The 14,131-nt window shown below is 35.1% G+C and overlaps 2 protein-coding genes across 6 annotated transcripts; one reads left to right on the top strand and one right to left on the bottom strand.

The window, feature by feature from the left end:
- Positions 1-1,581: 1,581 nt before the first annotated feature.
- LOC128232029 (vacuolar protein sorting-associated protein 29) lies at positions 1,582-5,422 on the bottom strand. The gene is made up of 4 exons (XM_052945369.1): positions 5,335-5,422; positions 3,853-4,044; positions 3,384-3,619; positions 1,582-2,380 (listed from the first exon to the last, which is right to left on the bottom strand). Exons 1-4 carry the CDS (start codon positions 5,335-5,337, stop codon positions 2,263-2,265), a joined length of 549 nt encoding a protein of 182 aa, XP_052801329.1. The 5' UTR covers positions 5,338-5,422; the 3' UTR covers positions 1,582-2,262.
- Positions 5,423-6,174: 752 nt separating this feature from the next.
- On the top strand, positions 6,175-10,848 carry LOC128232216 (ketohexokinase-like). Of its 5 annotated transcripts, none has more exons than XM_052945650.1 (8): positions 6,175-6,202; positions 7,115-7,404; positions 8,236-8,352; positions 8,604-8,747; positions 9,025-9,097; positions 9,283-9,409; positions 9,745-9,859; positions 10,113-10,848. In XM_052945650.1, exons 2-8 carry the CDS (start codon positions 7,304-7,306, stop codon positions 10,396-10,398), a joined length of 963 nt encoding a protein of 320 aa, XP_052801610.1. In that variant the 5' UTR covers positions 6,175-6,202; positions 7,115-7,303; the 3' UTR covers positions 10,399-10,848. The 5 variants fall into 5 exon arrangements, with proteins under 5 accessions (XP_052801610.1, XP_052801608.1, XP_052801607.1 ...); XM_052945648.1 differs by having other exon boundaries at positions 6,190-6,260; XM_052945647.1 differs by having other exon boundaries at positions 6,193-6,340; positions 7,251-7,404.
- The last annotated feature ends 3,283 nt before the right edge of the window (positions 10,849-14,131 follow it).

Genomic DNA, 14,131 nt, shown 5'->3' with positions numbered 1-14,131 from the left:
CTATTTCTTATCCTACTTTTCATCTTAAAGTGTCAGAAGGTGTCATTCTTAATTGGTAACACAATTCTATTGCAGTTCAGCGCTCAGTATTTTCTTTAAAGGTCCACCTTTTCCACGAAAGCAACTGACATTGCTATGGTGAAAACCCTCACTATTAACATTCAAATAAAGTGTGATGTTTACAATTATGATGTCATCATTGTTAGTATTTCCAGCAATATGACAAAATATGCAAAAAAACAACATATATAGAAATGTTATTATGTATACATGGATTTACCAGACAAATGTTTCCTTAAACATGAGTGTAATTCACTCTACGCTGTACATGAGCGCAAGTGTATCAGTAATACAATTGTCCCTCTTTCATTACTTTTTGTTACATAGTGCAAATAAATATATATTATAATTCTCAAGTTTCAGCATATATGAATGTTACAATTAGAAAATGATTCTACCTTTTAACTGGGACAGCCATTCTATGTATGTCAACACTTGACATTTAAGAGATATTTGGCATGGATTAATTTTTAAATCAAAACCTAGAATAAAAAAATGGTATAAAAAAATATTATAACATTTTATATTCAAGAGAAAACAAAATAACTACCATGTAGGTACATGTAATTGGCTATATCATGTTTGCCATATTAAAATCCTGGTATCCATTATCAAAAGTGGTTATCAGCTGGTAGTTTTCAAACTATCTTCCAAGGACCGGTTTGAAGTTCCTAAGCCTTAGTGTTCATCAGTTTATTGACTTTGACTCACTGACCTCACAACTGTAAGGTTTCATCTGCTGGTCATGACGAACCTGCCTACCAAGTTTGAGGTCGCTCAGGGCAGTGTTCTTCAGTTACTGATCGGAAACCAATTTTAGCTCATTGTCACCCTAACCTTGACCTTTGAGTGACTAACATCAAAATCAAAAACGTTCATCTACTGGTCATGACCAACCTGCCTACCAAGTTTCATGGCCAACTGTCTATGAAGTTTGAGGTCCCTTAGGCCCCAGTATTCTTCAGTTATTGATCAGAAACAGATTTTCTGTTCAAAATCACGATGACCTTGACCTTTGACCTCAAAATCAATAGGGTTTATCTTGTGGTCATGACCAACCTACCAAGTTTGAGGTCCATGGGCACATGTTTTTGATGGGAATCCATTGGGGCAGAGGGATGACAGACAAGCTAAAGAGCAATGTAAATTTCATCACAGTTTGACTTGACAATTAAAAAGCAATAACTCCAAAGTAACTATGTGCTATTAATGAGCTATTCCTTAAAGTGGCACTGAGTCTGGTTATGCATGCAGTTTTAATTTCCTACTTCAAAATATGTTAAAACTAAGTTAACAGGTAAAGGGCAATTGATCTGAGGCTAAAGTCTTTATCCGCTATGTTGATTACTAAGTGTCCACAGGTATGATTGATTGGATTGAATCATCAAAACTGTCAAGTTAGAAAGTCCCAATAAATATTGCCCACACATATACTGACCATGCCAATGTCAAATTACATTATCCATTTGTGTCTGCCATGCTACACAAACCATTCAAAATTGTGCAAACATTAACACAATCAGTATTTCTACTTATTTATTGCACAATTCTATCAATAACATATGTTCATATAAAAACACAAAGTCATCCAAAACATTCCTTTATGCTTTCTTTTCTAAGCTTTTAATTTACATGAAGATACATTTTGCAGTTTTTAATGCATAAGTTTTATTACAAATCTTGACCTAAAAGAAAGCTTGCCATGTAATAGTTAAAGGTTTTAAGTAGCATTTTGGAGTGACACAGACACTCAACAAATTTATTTGGTAAAGGTATACTGATAACTCTTACCAGTTTAATGTTTGAAACTTATTTTGTCTACTGACCCAGCCCTTTTTTATATCTATCAATTGACCTGATAAAAAACCACTATCAACTATCTCCGCTTCCATCCCATTGGACAAAATATAATTTCAATCAAAAATTTCTTTGGTCCCAAATATGAATGTATCATTGTTAACTCTAAAACAATTTATATTAATGCCTTTTCAAATACAGGTTAACCTGCTCTTTATATATCAATACAGTTTGTACAGTCATATACATTCTAAGTCACACATATTCCAGAACACTAAACATGATGTAAGGTAATGAAGTGACATATGTTTCAATAACATTCATGATAATAGATTCCATGATAAAGTACACATGTTAGTACTTGTTCATTTTTATTTAACAACGAAAAGTTAAAATAAGTGAGTGTCAGTTTTTCTTGTATTCTATTCTCTCAACCTTAACGTCGTCATTGATCAGTTTGTACACGTATGCAACCACAGTTGACTGCTGTATGTCCAGGATGACGAAAGACGCAACTACTTCACTGAAATGGAATTCAATTTAGACAATGAAAATATATGTAAAAACAGTACAATTGGTCACTACAGTGGTTCTAATAAATAAAACTTGTCAATCCTGAAAAATAACTGTTTAAGTATTATGGATTTATGCTCAAATCATGGTAAAAGGGTTTGGACCCCTTTTGAAATTCTTTCCTAATACATTTATATTCATTTCAAGGTACTTCTGAATATATTTTATGCAAATGTCTGAGCATAAAACAATCTTTACATTTGTGCAACAGGCTGAAGTTTAAAGCTCTCAACACCAATTTCAGAATTATTCTTCACGTACACAATACCAAAATGTGCAAGGTAAGTAATGCCCCAAATCCTATCATATGATTTGAACAATCAAATCAGATGGCAAAACAATCATCGTTTTGTCCATCATACGTCTTTAGTTTCTGCGAAACAGGGGTAAAAGTCTTTTTGAAATGGCTTTCTTAGTAATAGTAACTGCACATACAGGCCGATATCTTGGATTTATTAACAGTGCTGCAACATGAGTGTATCCATTTCAATCATGAGAGTAGTGAGTGAAGTGAGGATCATACCATGTTGCAAGGACAATCCTCAATAACTAGGATGCATATGAGTGAATAAAAGGGGTTATCTTCTAGTCAGGGGAAACATATTTAACCCTTTTTGAGTTCTTGTTTTAACAACAAATCTTACGAAGTTAACTGTGACCTTGACCTACAGACCTCAAACAATAGGTAACATCTACTAGTCAATGGCAACCTTTCCCTGAACTTTTATGGTCCTAGTTCGAACAGTTGTCAAATTGTGCATACAAAGTTTCCTAAGTGTTGACTATGACTTTTGACCAACTGACCTCAAAAAATAATAGTAGGTCAGCTTCTGGTCAAGGAGAACATACAACAGAACATTTATGGTGTTTAGCTACATGTAGGTCAAATCATTTTCAAGTTCATGACCTCACTCACAGATCAACCGACCAACATTTGCGATTCTATAATTTACCTGTCTAATGCATTATAAGCCCCTGTAGCTGAGCCGGGGTTAATGTAGAACTTATTCTCATGCTCGAAAGCCTCGAATCTGTGCGTATGTCCAGATATGAGAATATCAACATCAAGTTGTCGTTGGACCATTGCAAGGGCCTCAGTATCACCCCATGGCACAACCTGGTGACCATGACACATCCCAATACGGAACTGACCAACTGTTACCACCTTCTGCTCTGGGTAGTTCAGGTTCTAGAAGTAATGATAGATGCTAGTTAGTTTATACAAATATGACCCAATATAAAACAAACAATTAATAATCAGTAAATCCAATGAAAATAAAAAATAAAGTTCTTATTGCTATTTGACATTAAGTCCTGCATATTAACTCTCAAATTGTTAACTAAGAAATAAGATGATCATGCAATTTGCACAGTAACTGGTTCAGAATAAAATGAAAATTTACACAATCATGTATCATTTACCTCTTCGAAATCACCTCGGACCACATGGACATCACTAGCCAGAGTTTTGAGGTAATCAAATGACTCCTTGGTACAGAGGTTGCCGGTACAGAGAATGTGTTGAATCTTACCAGGAACCAGCAGTTTCTTAAACTTGCCAGGAACCCCCGAGCAGCGATGGGGAATGTGAAGGTCACCAAGTACTAAAACAAGCTGAAATACATGAAATGAATAGAAAATACCATTCCAATGCATTTTATTTTCCACCACTATCGAGACTTTGTGAGCCAATGCCTTGATCAAATAACTGATAATGTATGTATGCATCGGCAAGACTTGTTATGTCTATAAGCAGTATGTATCACTAACCATAAATATCTTAAGACTTAGACTCTGTGATAATTTTCAATTGAAGGGAAAGTATTTCAATCGGAAAAAGTAGCTATAGCGGGTTTTTTTTTTACCAATTTGAAAAGTTCTGATCGGAATAAATGCAGCATTTTGACTACAATTAGGAATACAAATTTTCCCTAGAAATGAACGCACAAGAGAGCTTTTAAAAGTGTTTTTAAAAAAATATTTTTACCGCCTGTGCCTTGCAAATTGAGAAAAAAAGTCCAAATTGGGAAAGAAACAAAATAGCAAATAAATTGGCAAAAATACATCATTTGACCTTTTTATGCATACTTGTCTTGTCAACATTATGTTTATTTTTCAAGAAATTCATTGCTTTATTATTTACTAACATAATGTGCCTTTATCAAATTGGGAAAAAATTATAAATTTTTGGGAAAATTGACATTTTTTTCACAAGGGAAACAGCCTTTGGAAGGCAGTAAATTGCACCAAAAAACACTGTTTAAAAAGGAAAGAAAAGAAAGTTGAAAGGAATGAACCATTCTGAAACTATTTACATATTCTGCTTTTTACATTGCATTTTGTAACTCGTCAATATTAAAATAATTGCGTTTTCTATGATTTTAATTGCTAAATAATATAAGAACCCAGTTTTTTCGCTCTATATCAACAGGAAACATTATTATAAATACTCATTGCAGAGCAAGCTACTTATTATTCAGAACGCAGCTCTATAGCTATTAGAGTAGATTGGTAATTAGGTCATTTAGATCTAAATGTAAAATATTTTCAACAAAATTTGGGGAAAAGGGGGAATTACTTGTCATGGGGAATGGGGCCTTATATATAGCCCTCAATTTGCCAAAAGACCATAATATGGAGCTTGTTAATATCAAGCAAGTTTCCTTCCATATATGCATGATAGTGGCACTGCTAACAGTTGTTGTTTTAATAGAAATTATCTATGAAAAAGTAAGTTTTGAGTTTGACTGTGACACACCCCCTTTCACTTTTAGGATTTGTTCTCAAATTTAATGAAATACTGCTGTATGAAATCAACATTGTGTTGTTCGTCTTTAACGGTTTTAACCAAGGGAATTAAACAAGATATTCGGAAGAAAACACTGGCAAAATAATGTCTTTTACCATTTTGTTATCCTAAAATGACTTCCGCTTTCATTGATAAAAAATGTCTCGTGAAAACAGCATCATGGCCTGTTAAACAATCTGCCGGAACACGGCCGGGACCACTTATTGGAAAACCCGGTACGGTATATTAAAATTGATCTCGCGTTTGAACTACAGTCTACACAACATTTTTTGAACAAAGTTGGAACTCAACTATAATAATCTTTAAAATTGAACAGAATAATTCTGATACATTTAGTTAATCTAATTATTTTAAAGGTGTCAGTGCTATATATTAGCTTCTAGAATATTAATGTTTTTGGATAACTGATTATTGTATTTATTATATAATCATATTATCTTAGCATATAATGACTTACTTCTCTGATCATTGGTTTTATTGGTAATATTAAAGATGTTTCGGTCTTACTTGACCCACTGACTTCACCCAATTTGCGTCATTTTTTTTAGAATGTCCTGGAATATTCTTCTTATTAAGTCATGTATAGATGATTCTAATATAATTTGAGAGAAATGTCGTTCATACTTTAGATGTATTTTGTGGAAAATTATCCTTAAGTGTATAAGGGTAAACTTCTCTGATCATTGGTAATATTACGTTTTAAAGTTTACAAGTTTTCTAAAATCTTGGATTAAATTATCTAATTATCTGATGATAACAGTTCAATCGTTCATAAATAATGTGCACTAACAAAATATACATAATTTTGATGGGATCAATCATAATCAGAATATACACTTTATTCACAAAAATATGCCAAAACAAAATGCCAATACCGTATTCGGCGTTCCTGGGTCCCGGCAGATATAACTCCGCAAAAAATATGTTACTTCCCTTAGAAACAGATACGCCTTTGATAATATTGTAAACAAATATCTGTCAAAAACCTGGCAAAGAAATTGTTGTTAAAATTGACTTACATGTTAGCAATCTCATAACGTTGTACATCAGATTAACTATTAAAACACTTGTTCATCAGTATAACTGTTCAAACACTTTTGAGTAAGCCTTATGTTTATACGTACTGCGGTAGTTTTTGTTTGTGACTATAAACCGCCTTGTCTAAAATACGGAATTATTCTTATCCAGGATTTGCCAAATAAAAAATCGTAAACAGAATGCGTCCATGAACAACTACTTGCACTATCAACCGCTGTACCTTAAATTTCAACGCCGGTTGCAATTACTTTTCACGCGAAATTATACCTTTTTCACAGTCGGGGAAAGGGATGCCCTGCGTACCCACTCTATAAGTACAAACATCCTCAAAAGACTCCATGACGTCCATTTACTGATTTAGGTGGACTAGTATTAAGCCAAGGTCATGTCATAGTAGCATTAACATTAAGCAGTTTCAGCTTCAAAGGTTGTTTCAGAGTTTCTGGTCCAGACTTTCTTTTGCTTCAACATTTCTTTCATTGACTCGACTGATTAGGGTGAAAATTCGTTCGTTTTTTTCACAAGGATATCAACGTCTTTAAGGTTTATGCAAATCACCCAGGTCCAAGTTCATTAGATCTAATGCATCATTCGAAATCAGTTATCAAACCTGCAATGAATTGGTTCCATTGACGGTAATGTTCTGTATTTGACTGCCTCTGCATAACAGTGAGTTGATGCATGTTTAGGAATAAGTTGAAAAAAGTCTATATAAATATCGTGAAATCTTAGTGTTTTTTTTCTGGAGATACCTTATTGGTCTACACTGCGTACACATAGGATTTTTTTCAGGCATTCAAATGTAAATTTTTGAATAAAGTAAGGGTGTATTTTCAGTCGATCTGAACTTGGACTGCAACGTGGTTATCATCTTATCATCGCAACTGACATTGTCAACATGGAATAGCATATCATGACCTGGTTTTTGGAACATTTCATGTGTACATGTACATCTATGTTTGATATTGATAAGGAAATGAAATGCCGAGGATCGAAGAGTATACCCTAACGTGAACTAATTTGAATATGGAGCAGCAAACGTCTCGTCGGGTGTTATGTGTTGGTCTGTGTTGTGCGGATATCATCAACGTTTGTGATCACTACCCAAAGGAGGACACCGACCAAAGGTTTTTATCATTCATATTCGTAAAGACTTAATTAGTCGCCCGATTTATGCACATTTTGTATACTGATTAAATGGCAACGATGTCCGTTATGTCCATGATGTACACTATAAACATACTTAATATTCGAACAATGAAAGCATGGATGACAATACGACAACATATCAGTATTGTTTTATTGTACCTCATTTAGAGACACAATAACATTAATACAAAAAGGAGGAAAATTTAATCTGTTATGTGTGATTATTGCATAAAATTTATTTACTTGAATTGACGAGCCTCTTAATTTTAAAGACTTGTCACAATACATAGCTATTTTTCTAAGGAGTACTTTATTGGTACTTTGCTCCAAGGTAATATAATGTATTTCATCATACTCGTGTTAGTGCACAAATACCTAATGTATGCTAAGATACGCGCAATTTGGCAAATACATAATTAAAAAGCATTCATGTTAACGCGTTCGTTCGAATTATTCTAAAATTATTGCAATAGCATAATGTTCAAATTTGGTGTTATGCACATCGCGGATGGTGTCTTTATTTTCTTACTGAAACTCATACATCTAACCAAAAACAGATCAATCTCATTCAACGTACAAGCAACGTATTGTACTGCGTATTAAACAACTACAGGCATCTTTTTCATAGCATAATTTTTTGAATAGTTTTATTTTTTCTTGTGTATATATACTAACATCAAACAATTCGCTCTTCTCTGTTTGCGTGACCGTCGATATTGAGATGAACATTGTTGTTGATTTTTAAATGCTTATGTTTTTGACAACATTTTTTTACATTTATGTTGAACTTATTAGACACGTTTCGTTAGGTCTGCCGACTACTACTGGCAGCGAGGTGGTAATGCCTCCAACAGCTCCTCTGCACTGGCGTTGCTGGGAGCCAATGTGGAGTTCCTCGGTACACTCGTCCGCGGTAGAGAGTACAAGCAAGTAGTTTGTTTAAATTATGATTTCCATTGAAAATAGTAAACTTGTCATGCATAATCATAAACGTGCAATCATCTAAATATTTAGAACTAACTTGACGCTACATAAGCTGGCGTATGTGTAGAGTTAACCGCTGTAATCAAATGCCACTGATAAGTGTCTTCATAACTGCTGATGCAAACACAAGCACAGTGGTGACAGGAAAAAACCCGTGTTTAATGATTCTGATGTAAATTGTAATAATATTTAGGTTTCTGACGGACGATTTCGCGGCATATGGAATCCATGCGGACCAGTGCCCAGTGTACGAGGAGAGCCCGGGTGTAAAGGGTGCTGTAGCCGTCATCGTAATCAATCGACAGAACGGCTCTAGAACTATCATGGCCGCCATCAAGTAAGATACATTTAAAACCATACAAAAAATGCTTTGCATTAAGAAATACATTGTATATATATATATATATACGGATATTTACGATGTCAGTAACAAAAGAGCCGTACTTTTTCAGATTACCTTTAACGTCATGTATGCTTATAATAAAGTACAAGATGATACCGGCCGATATTAGACAATTAAATGGTTAACTGGTATAATGGAACCAATATGCATATAAGTATAATAATAATTAAATAATAATTACTAGTAAGTCTTCATATCTGTTAACTTACAGCCATGTTCCTGAGTTGAAGATGGAACATTTCCAAAATATTCAGCTACACAATTACAGATGGATTCACTTCGAGGTAAGTTGAACGCTCAAATTCTTTTATGAAAATTCAGTCACTGAAGTAAATGTTCCATTCGTTTTATGAACATGTTTTTGAAATTGCATGTGTATACATTCACGAATATACTACCATATCGTACTTGTTCAAACTAACCATGCTTCATTATTGTAACTACTAATTTGTTCATTTTAATTTTGAAGGGAAGGCAAAACATTGACGAAATAGAGAAAATGATACAGCGTGTACAGGAATATAACACAAGCTGTAACACTGACCAGAGAGTATCCACGTCGCTTGAATTCGAAAAGCCCAGGTTACCTGGCCTTGGTAAGATATTACGTTTTATTGTATACAATGTATAACAACAATGATTCCATTTGTTTAGAACATCTGGTATGACCCCAAGCTGCAAACTACAGTATGTATATCTTACACAGTTAGTTGTTACCAGAAGCAGCCATTCTGTCTTACTAGACCCTCATGTCAGAGGCACGATGTGTCTCCAAAGCCTTAAGCCTTAATGTTTAGATAGACAGCATATACATGTAATTAAAAATAACTCTGTCCAAGCACGTCTAGTGCGCCTGGTCACGGTATTAACTGACACAACGTCTTACCATGTATTGACTACAATTAACTACATACACTATTTCTATCTCTAGGTCGTCTATTGGACCAGGTTGACTATGTGTTTGTTAGTAAGGACCTGGCGGTGTCCCGGGGGTACCAGAACAAGGAGGAGGCCGCCCGGGGCTTCATGCACAGCTGCAGACCAGGGTCTGTATTTGAGCGTACATTTTGTATATGATTATATCTGTAACGAACTTAAATTGTATTAGACATTAAGGATTTCTCTAAGTTTTGCTGCTAAGATTGTTTTTCATGAGGCAATGATGTTTTTCATAGGAGCCCATTAATTATGTAATTAATGAAGGTTTCAAATAGGTAAAACGACACGTTTTAGGGTCTGTCCATTTCTTGTCAAATTCTCCCGTGGGTGGTATTTGTAGGTGTTATGTCTATGCTTCAGAGGGACTGTAATTTGCGCGTGGGGTGATGACGGCGCCGCGGCAAAGACCGGCTCAGATGACGTCATAACGTCACCAGTGTATTCTCCAAAAACTGTGGTGGATACGCTAGCGGCTGGTGATACGTTTAACGGAGCGACGATATTTGCGCTCAGTAGCGGTTTAGACGTAGGTGGGGCAATTCGGTTCGGCTGCATGGTGGCTGGAACGAAGTGCGGCATGGTCGGTAACAAGGGCATTAAAGGTCTACAGAATCAACTAGACAGTTTTAGAACTCATCAGAAATGAATAAAGAGTTCCATACTGTTTCATTTACTTTACAGCAACTTACTCTTGACCACATCCATTCAATCATTCCCACACCCTATACAAATAATAATTTGTCAATCGGAGGAAAAAGCCGATTCAGTTTGTGCTTTTGAGAACATACGTTTGTCTGCTGTGTTTCTCTCTCCCAGTACATAATGAAAACTTTCAGCCTCTCACCTTCAGGGCTAGCCAAACTTTATCGTTTTATGCAATGTGCGAGTGAATAATTGGAACTGAACTACAAGTGATCCACATCTTTTGAGACGATCAAAATGTTTATTATTCAATTTTAAAAACCTGTTTTTCAAATGTATCTTCAAGTCACGAAGTTATAATAATGAATCAGAAATATATGTATACATATATTGTATAGACAGGTGTTAGCACGGCTATATCATCGGTGTTAAATAAAGACATTACTTGTCTTGATACTGGCTTAGTTACTTTCTTTATTATCAACGTTGCATAAATATATATCCTACTAGACCAGTGTAGCATTTCGGGTAATAAGGGTCCTGCTGAAGTACTTTTATTATCTAGTTAACCACAACTCACGGCGGGGACTCATTGGAGCAACAACATTTTCTTATGCGTTAAAAATGCCCCACCTCGTCTTCTGTTGTAGAGTCAATCAGTTGAAAATGTTAAATAGAAATTGCAGATAGGCAATCATTAAGTACTAGGCTTAATCATTATAAATTTCAACTTTTGCTGGTGTTTAAAGGTCCGCGGACTATATATATAGCTGCCACTCACCCGATGCACACACCCTGCGTCAGATTTTGCGATGACAATGTGTCAGCCAATGAGGTTGTATTCTAAGTAAGTGAGATGACCAGAAGTTATATCTTTATTATCAATCATTCTTAACCATTAAGATTTTACTTTATATTATTAGAACAGAAAACAGAACATTTATTACGATTACGAAGAACAAGTATAACATTTATTTTTCTAAAATGCGTAATGAGGCAACCTTTCGCCTTTCCGACTAGATCATAATGTAGGAGCACAGCAACGTACAATGTACGTTAATTGGCACCACAACCTATTCATTGGAACCACAACGTAAACAAAAATAGACATTGGTTACTGAGTAAAGCAAACAAAAGTTCTAAAATGTGAAACAAGGCAATCTTTCGTCAATAAATAGCTTCATAGTTTGGAGGCAATTGCTTAACCTACGGTACGATAACACTTGTCCTGATTTTTACGTTGTCAACATAAGCTCTATATGCAATCATCTATATAGCAATTTATGCAAGAACTAGACGATCATATTTTTATTTTTGTGCAGAACTTTTACATTAATCACAACACTTAGTCAAATCTAAGTGTTTTTTTTTAAAATTTTACTGGCCGTATAAACCTCTGTCGTGAAATTACTTGAAAACGAGACCATACTCTTTCTTAAAGTCCAATTCCACCTCTGTGGCACTACAGCGGAAGAAGCGTTGGATCATTTTCAAATCATAACCTTAATGGTGTGACCTACTGATTTCAAATGTGTAACCAAATGCAGAGAGAATCAGTACAACTTGTTATTACACCAATAAGGCCAAAAAAATACCTGTGTTTCCGGTAACATGGCTAAAAAAAATAGGGTCGGTAGGTCGGGATTTTTTTTTTTTTTACACTTTCCATATCATGCAATTTTCTGTTGCATCAGATCAATTATGTTTTATCTACGCGTTTCCTAATTTACAAAAAGTCTGATAAAACAGCATTATTTAATGTCTGAAATCATTTCCTTACCTTCGACTTCCGTATTTTCCCGCCAATTTTGCCCATGAAATCTGGTGTTTTTTGGTATACAATACTCGTTAATAAGTCGTGATCGGTTTATAGGAAAACTCCAGCACTTCAATTTCAACAAATCTGTGATAATGTTCTTGTCAAACAGTCAATTATCAACTAGGTTTTTAATTTGCTTGAGGAAAATCCCCGAATTTCTTGTCAACTGTGAGCTCCTGAAACTAGGCCTTCAAGTGGAGGTAGGTTAATAAACAAGAGGGCCAAATGGCCCTGAATTGCTCACCTATCATATATTGCACATTGGTTTGATAAGAAATCTGGATGGTTCAAAGTAGTTAAGGTTTTTTAGAAGTCTGGAATAAGCTAGGACTTATGGAGTATATCAAGTAAGAGGATGGTATGTTGAACAGTGATGATAACATGGAGTCTGGTGAATGAACAACAAGAATTAGTTTAATTGCTTTTATTAATGAACTCAGTATTATAACAAGTGTTGGCAGTAACATATCTTTTAAAAATGTGTTAATTATTGTAGCGTAACAAAAAGCAAAAAAAAAGGTAGAGTAAGTTGCACACATTTTGGTATTTTTATGCAGTTATAGAAATATGATGTTTTACATCAGAAATATGATACATGTAACACATATGTTTAATTCTTGAATCAATGAGTAGCTTTCTGCAACAAAATAATATAGATGACATTATTTCTTCAAATGCCCTATTTGTATGAAATATTGAATGTTGTAAGTATTAAAAAAGCACAATGAGGAGTTTACAACAGTCATTACATATCAGATAGATTTACTGGACCACTTATTGCAAAGTTTTATATATGGTTTTACCTATGCCTATACCTATCCACTAGACGATGAATTTTGACCCCAAGGCCATAATTTGAACAATCTTTGTAGAGGTCCACTAGACGATGAATCATTCCAAATATCTAAGCTCTAGTCCAAGTAAGTTCAGAGGAAAAGGTTTTTTGAAGTTTTAACTATAAACATATAGAGAATACCCTAACCCCCCGGGGCGGGGCCAATTTTGACCCCAAGGCCATAATTTGAACAATCTTTGTAGAGGTCCACTAGACGATGAATCATGCCAAATATCTAAGCTCTAAGCAACGTAAGTTCAGAGGAGATTTTTGATTTTTTTTTTACTATAAACATATAGAGAAAACCCATGACCCCCCAGGGGGCGGTGCCAATTTTGATCCCAAGGCCATAATTTGAACAATCTTTGTAGAGGTCCACTAGACGATGAATCATGCCAAATATCTAAGCTCTAGTCCAAGTAAGTTCAAAGGAGAAGATTTTTGAAGTTTTCACTATAAACATATAGAGAAAACCCATGACCCCCCGGGGCGGGGCCAATTTTGACCCCAAGGCCATAATTTGAACAATCTTTGTAAAGGTCCACTAGACGATGAATCATGCCAAATATCTAAGCTCTAGTCCAAGTAAGTTCAGAGGAGAAGATTTTTGAAGTTTTAACTATAAACATATAGAAAATACCCATGACCCCCCGGGGCGGGGCCAATTTTGACCCCAGGGCCATAATTTGAACAAACTTTGTAGAGGTCCACTAGACGATGAATCATGCCAAATATCTAAGCTCTAGGTCAAGTAAGTTCAGAGGAGAAGATTTTTTTAAATTTTCACTATAAACATATAGAGAAATCCCATGACCCCCCGGGGCGGGGCCAATTTTGACCAAAGGGCCATAATTTGAACAATCTTGGTAGAGGACCATTTGGTGATCCTACCTACCAAATATCAACGGCCTAAGCCACGTGGTTTGGGAGAAGAAGATTTTTAAAGTTTTTCCTTTTGGTTGCCATGGCAACCAGAGTTCTGCATGGAATTGAATTCTTTGAACAACTTTGATAGAAGACCACCCAAGGGACATCCCTATAAAGTTTTATTAATATTGGCCCAGCGGTTAAGGAGGAGATGTC

Source organism: Mya arenaria, chromosome 4, assembly GCF_026914265.1.
Source record: "Mya arenaria isolate MELC-2E11 chromosome 4, ASM2691426v1".
Lineage (NCBI taxonomy): Eukaryota > Metazoa > Mollusca > Bivalvia > Myida > Myidae > Mya > Mya arenaria.
Note: the sequence above shows the minus strand (reverse complement) of the source record. Positions and strands in the feature narration are given on the sequence as shown.

Bases quoted from the DNA above. Each gene is read 5' to 3' on its own strand.
- LOC128232029 (XM_052945369.1), bottom strand. The intron at 3,620-3,852 runs GTAAATGATACA...CATTACTTCTAG, and splicing joins TCCGAGGTGATTTCGAAGAG to AACCTGAACTACCCAGAGCA. The intron at 2,381-3,383 runs GTAAATTATAGA...ATTCCATTTCAG, and splicing joins GCTTATAATGCATTAGACAG to TGAAGTAGTTGCGTCTTTCG.
- LOC128232216 (XM_052945650.1), top strand. From the start codon at position 7,304: ATGGAGCAGCAAACGTCTCGTCGGGTGTTATGTGTTGGTCTGTGTTGT. The intron at 7,405-8,235 runs GTTTTTATCATT...ACGTTTCGTTAG, and splicing joins AAGGAGGACACCGACCAAAG to GTCTGCCGACTACTACTGGC. The intron at 9,410-9,744 runs GTAAGATATTAC...TTCTATCTCTAG, and splicing joins GCCCAGGTTACCTGGCCTTG to GTCGTCTATTGGACCAGGTT.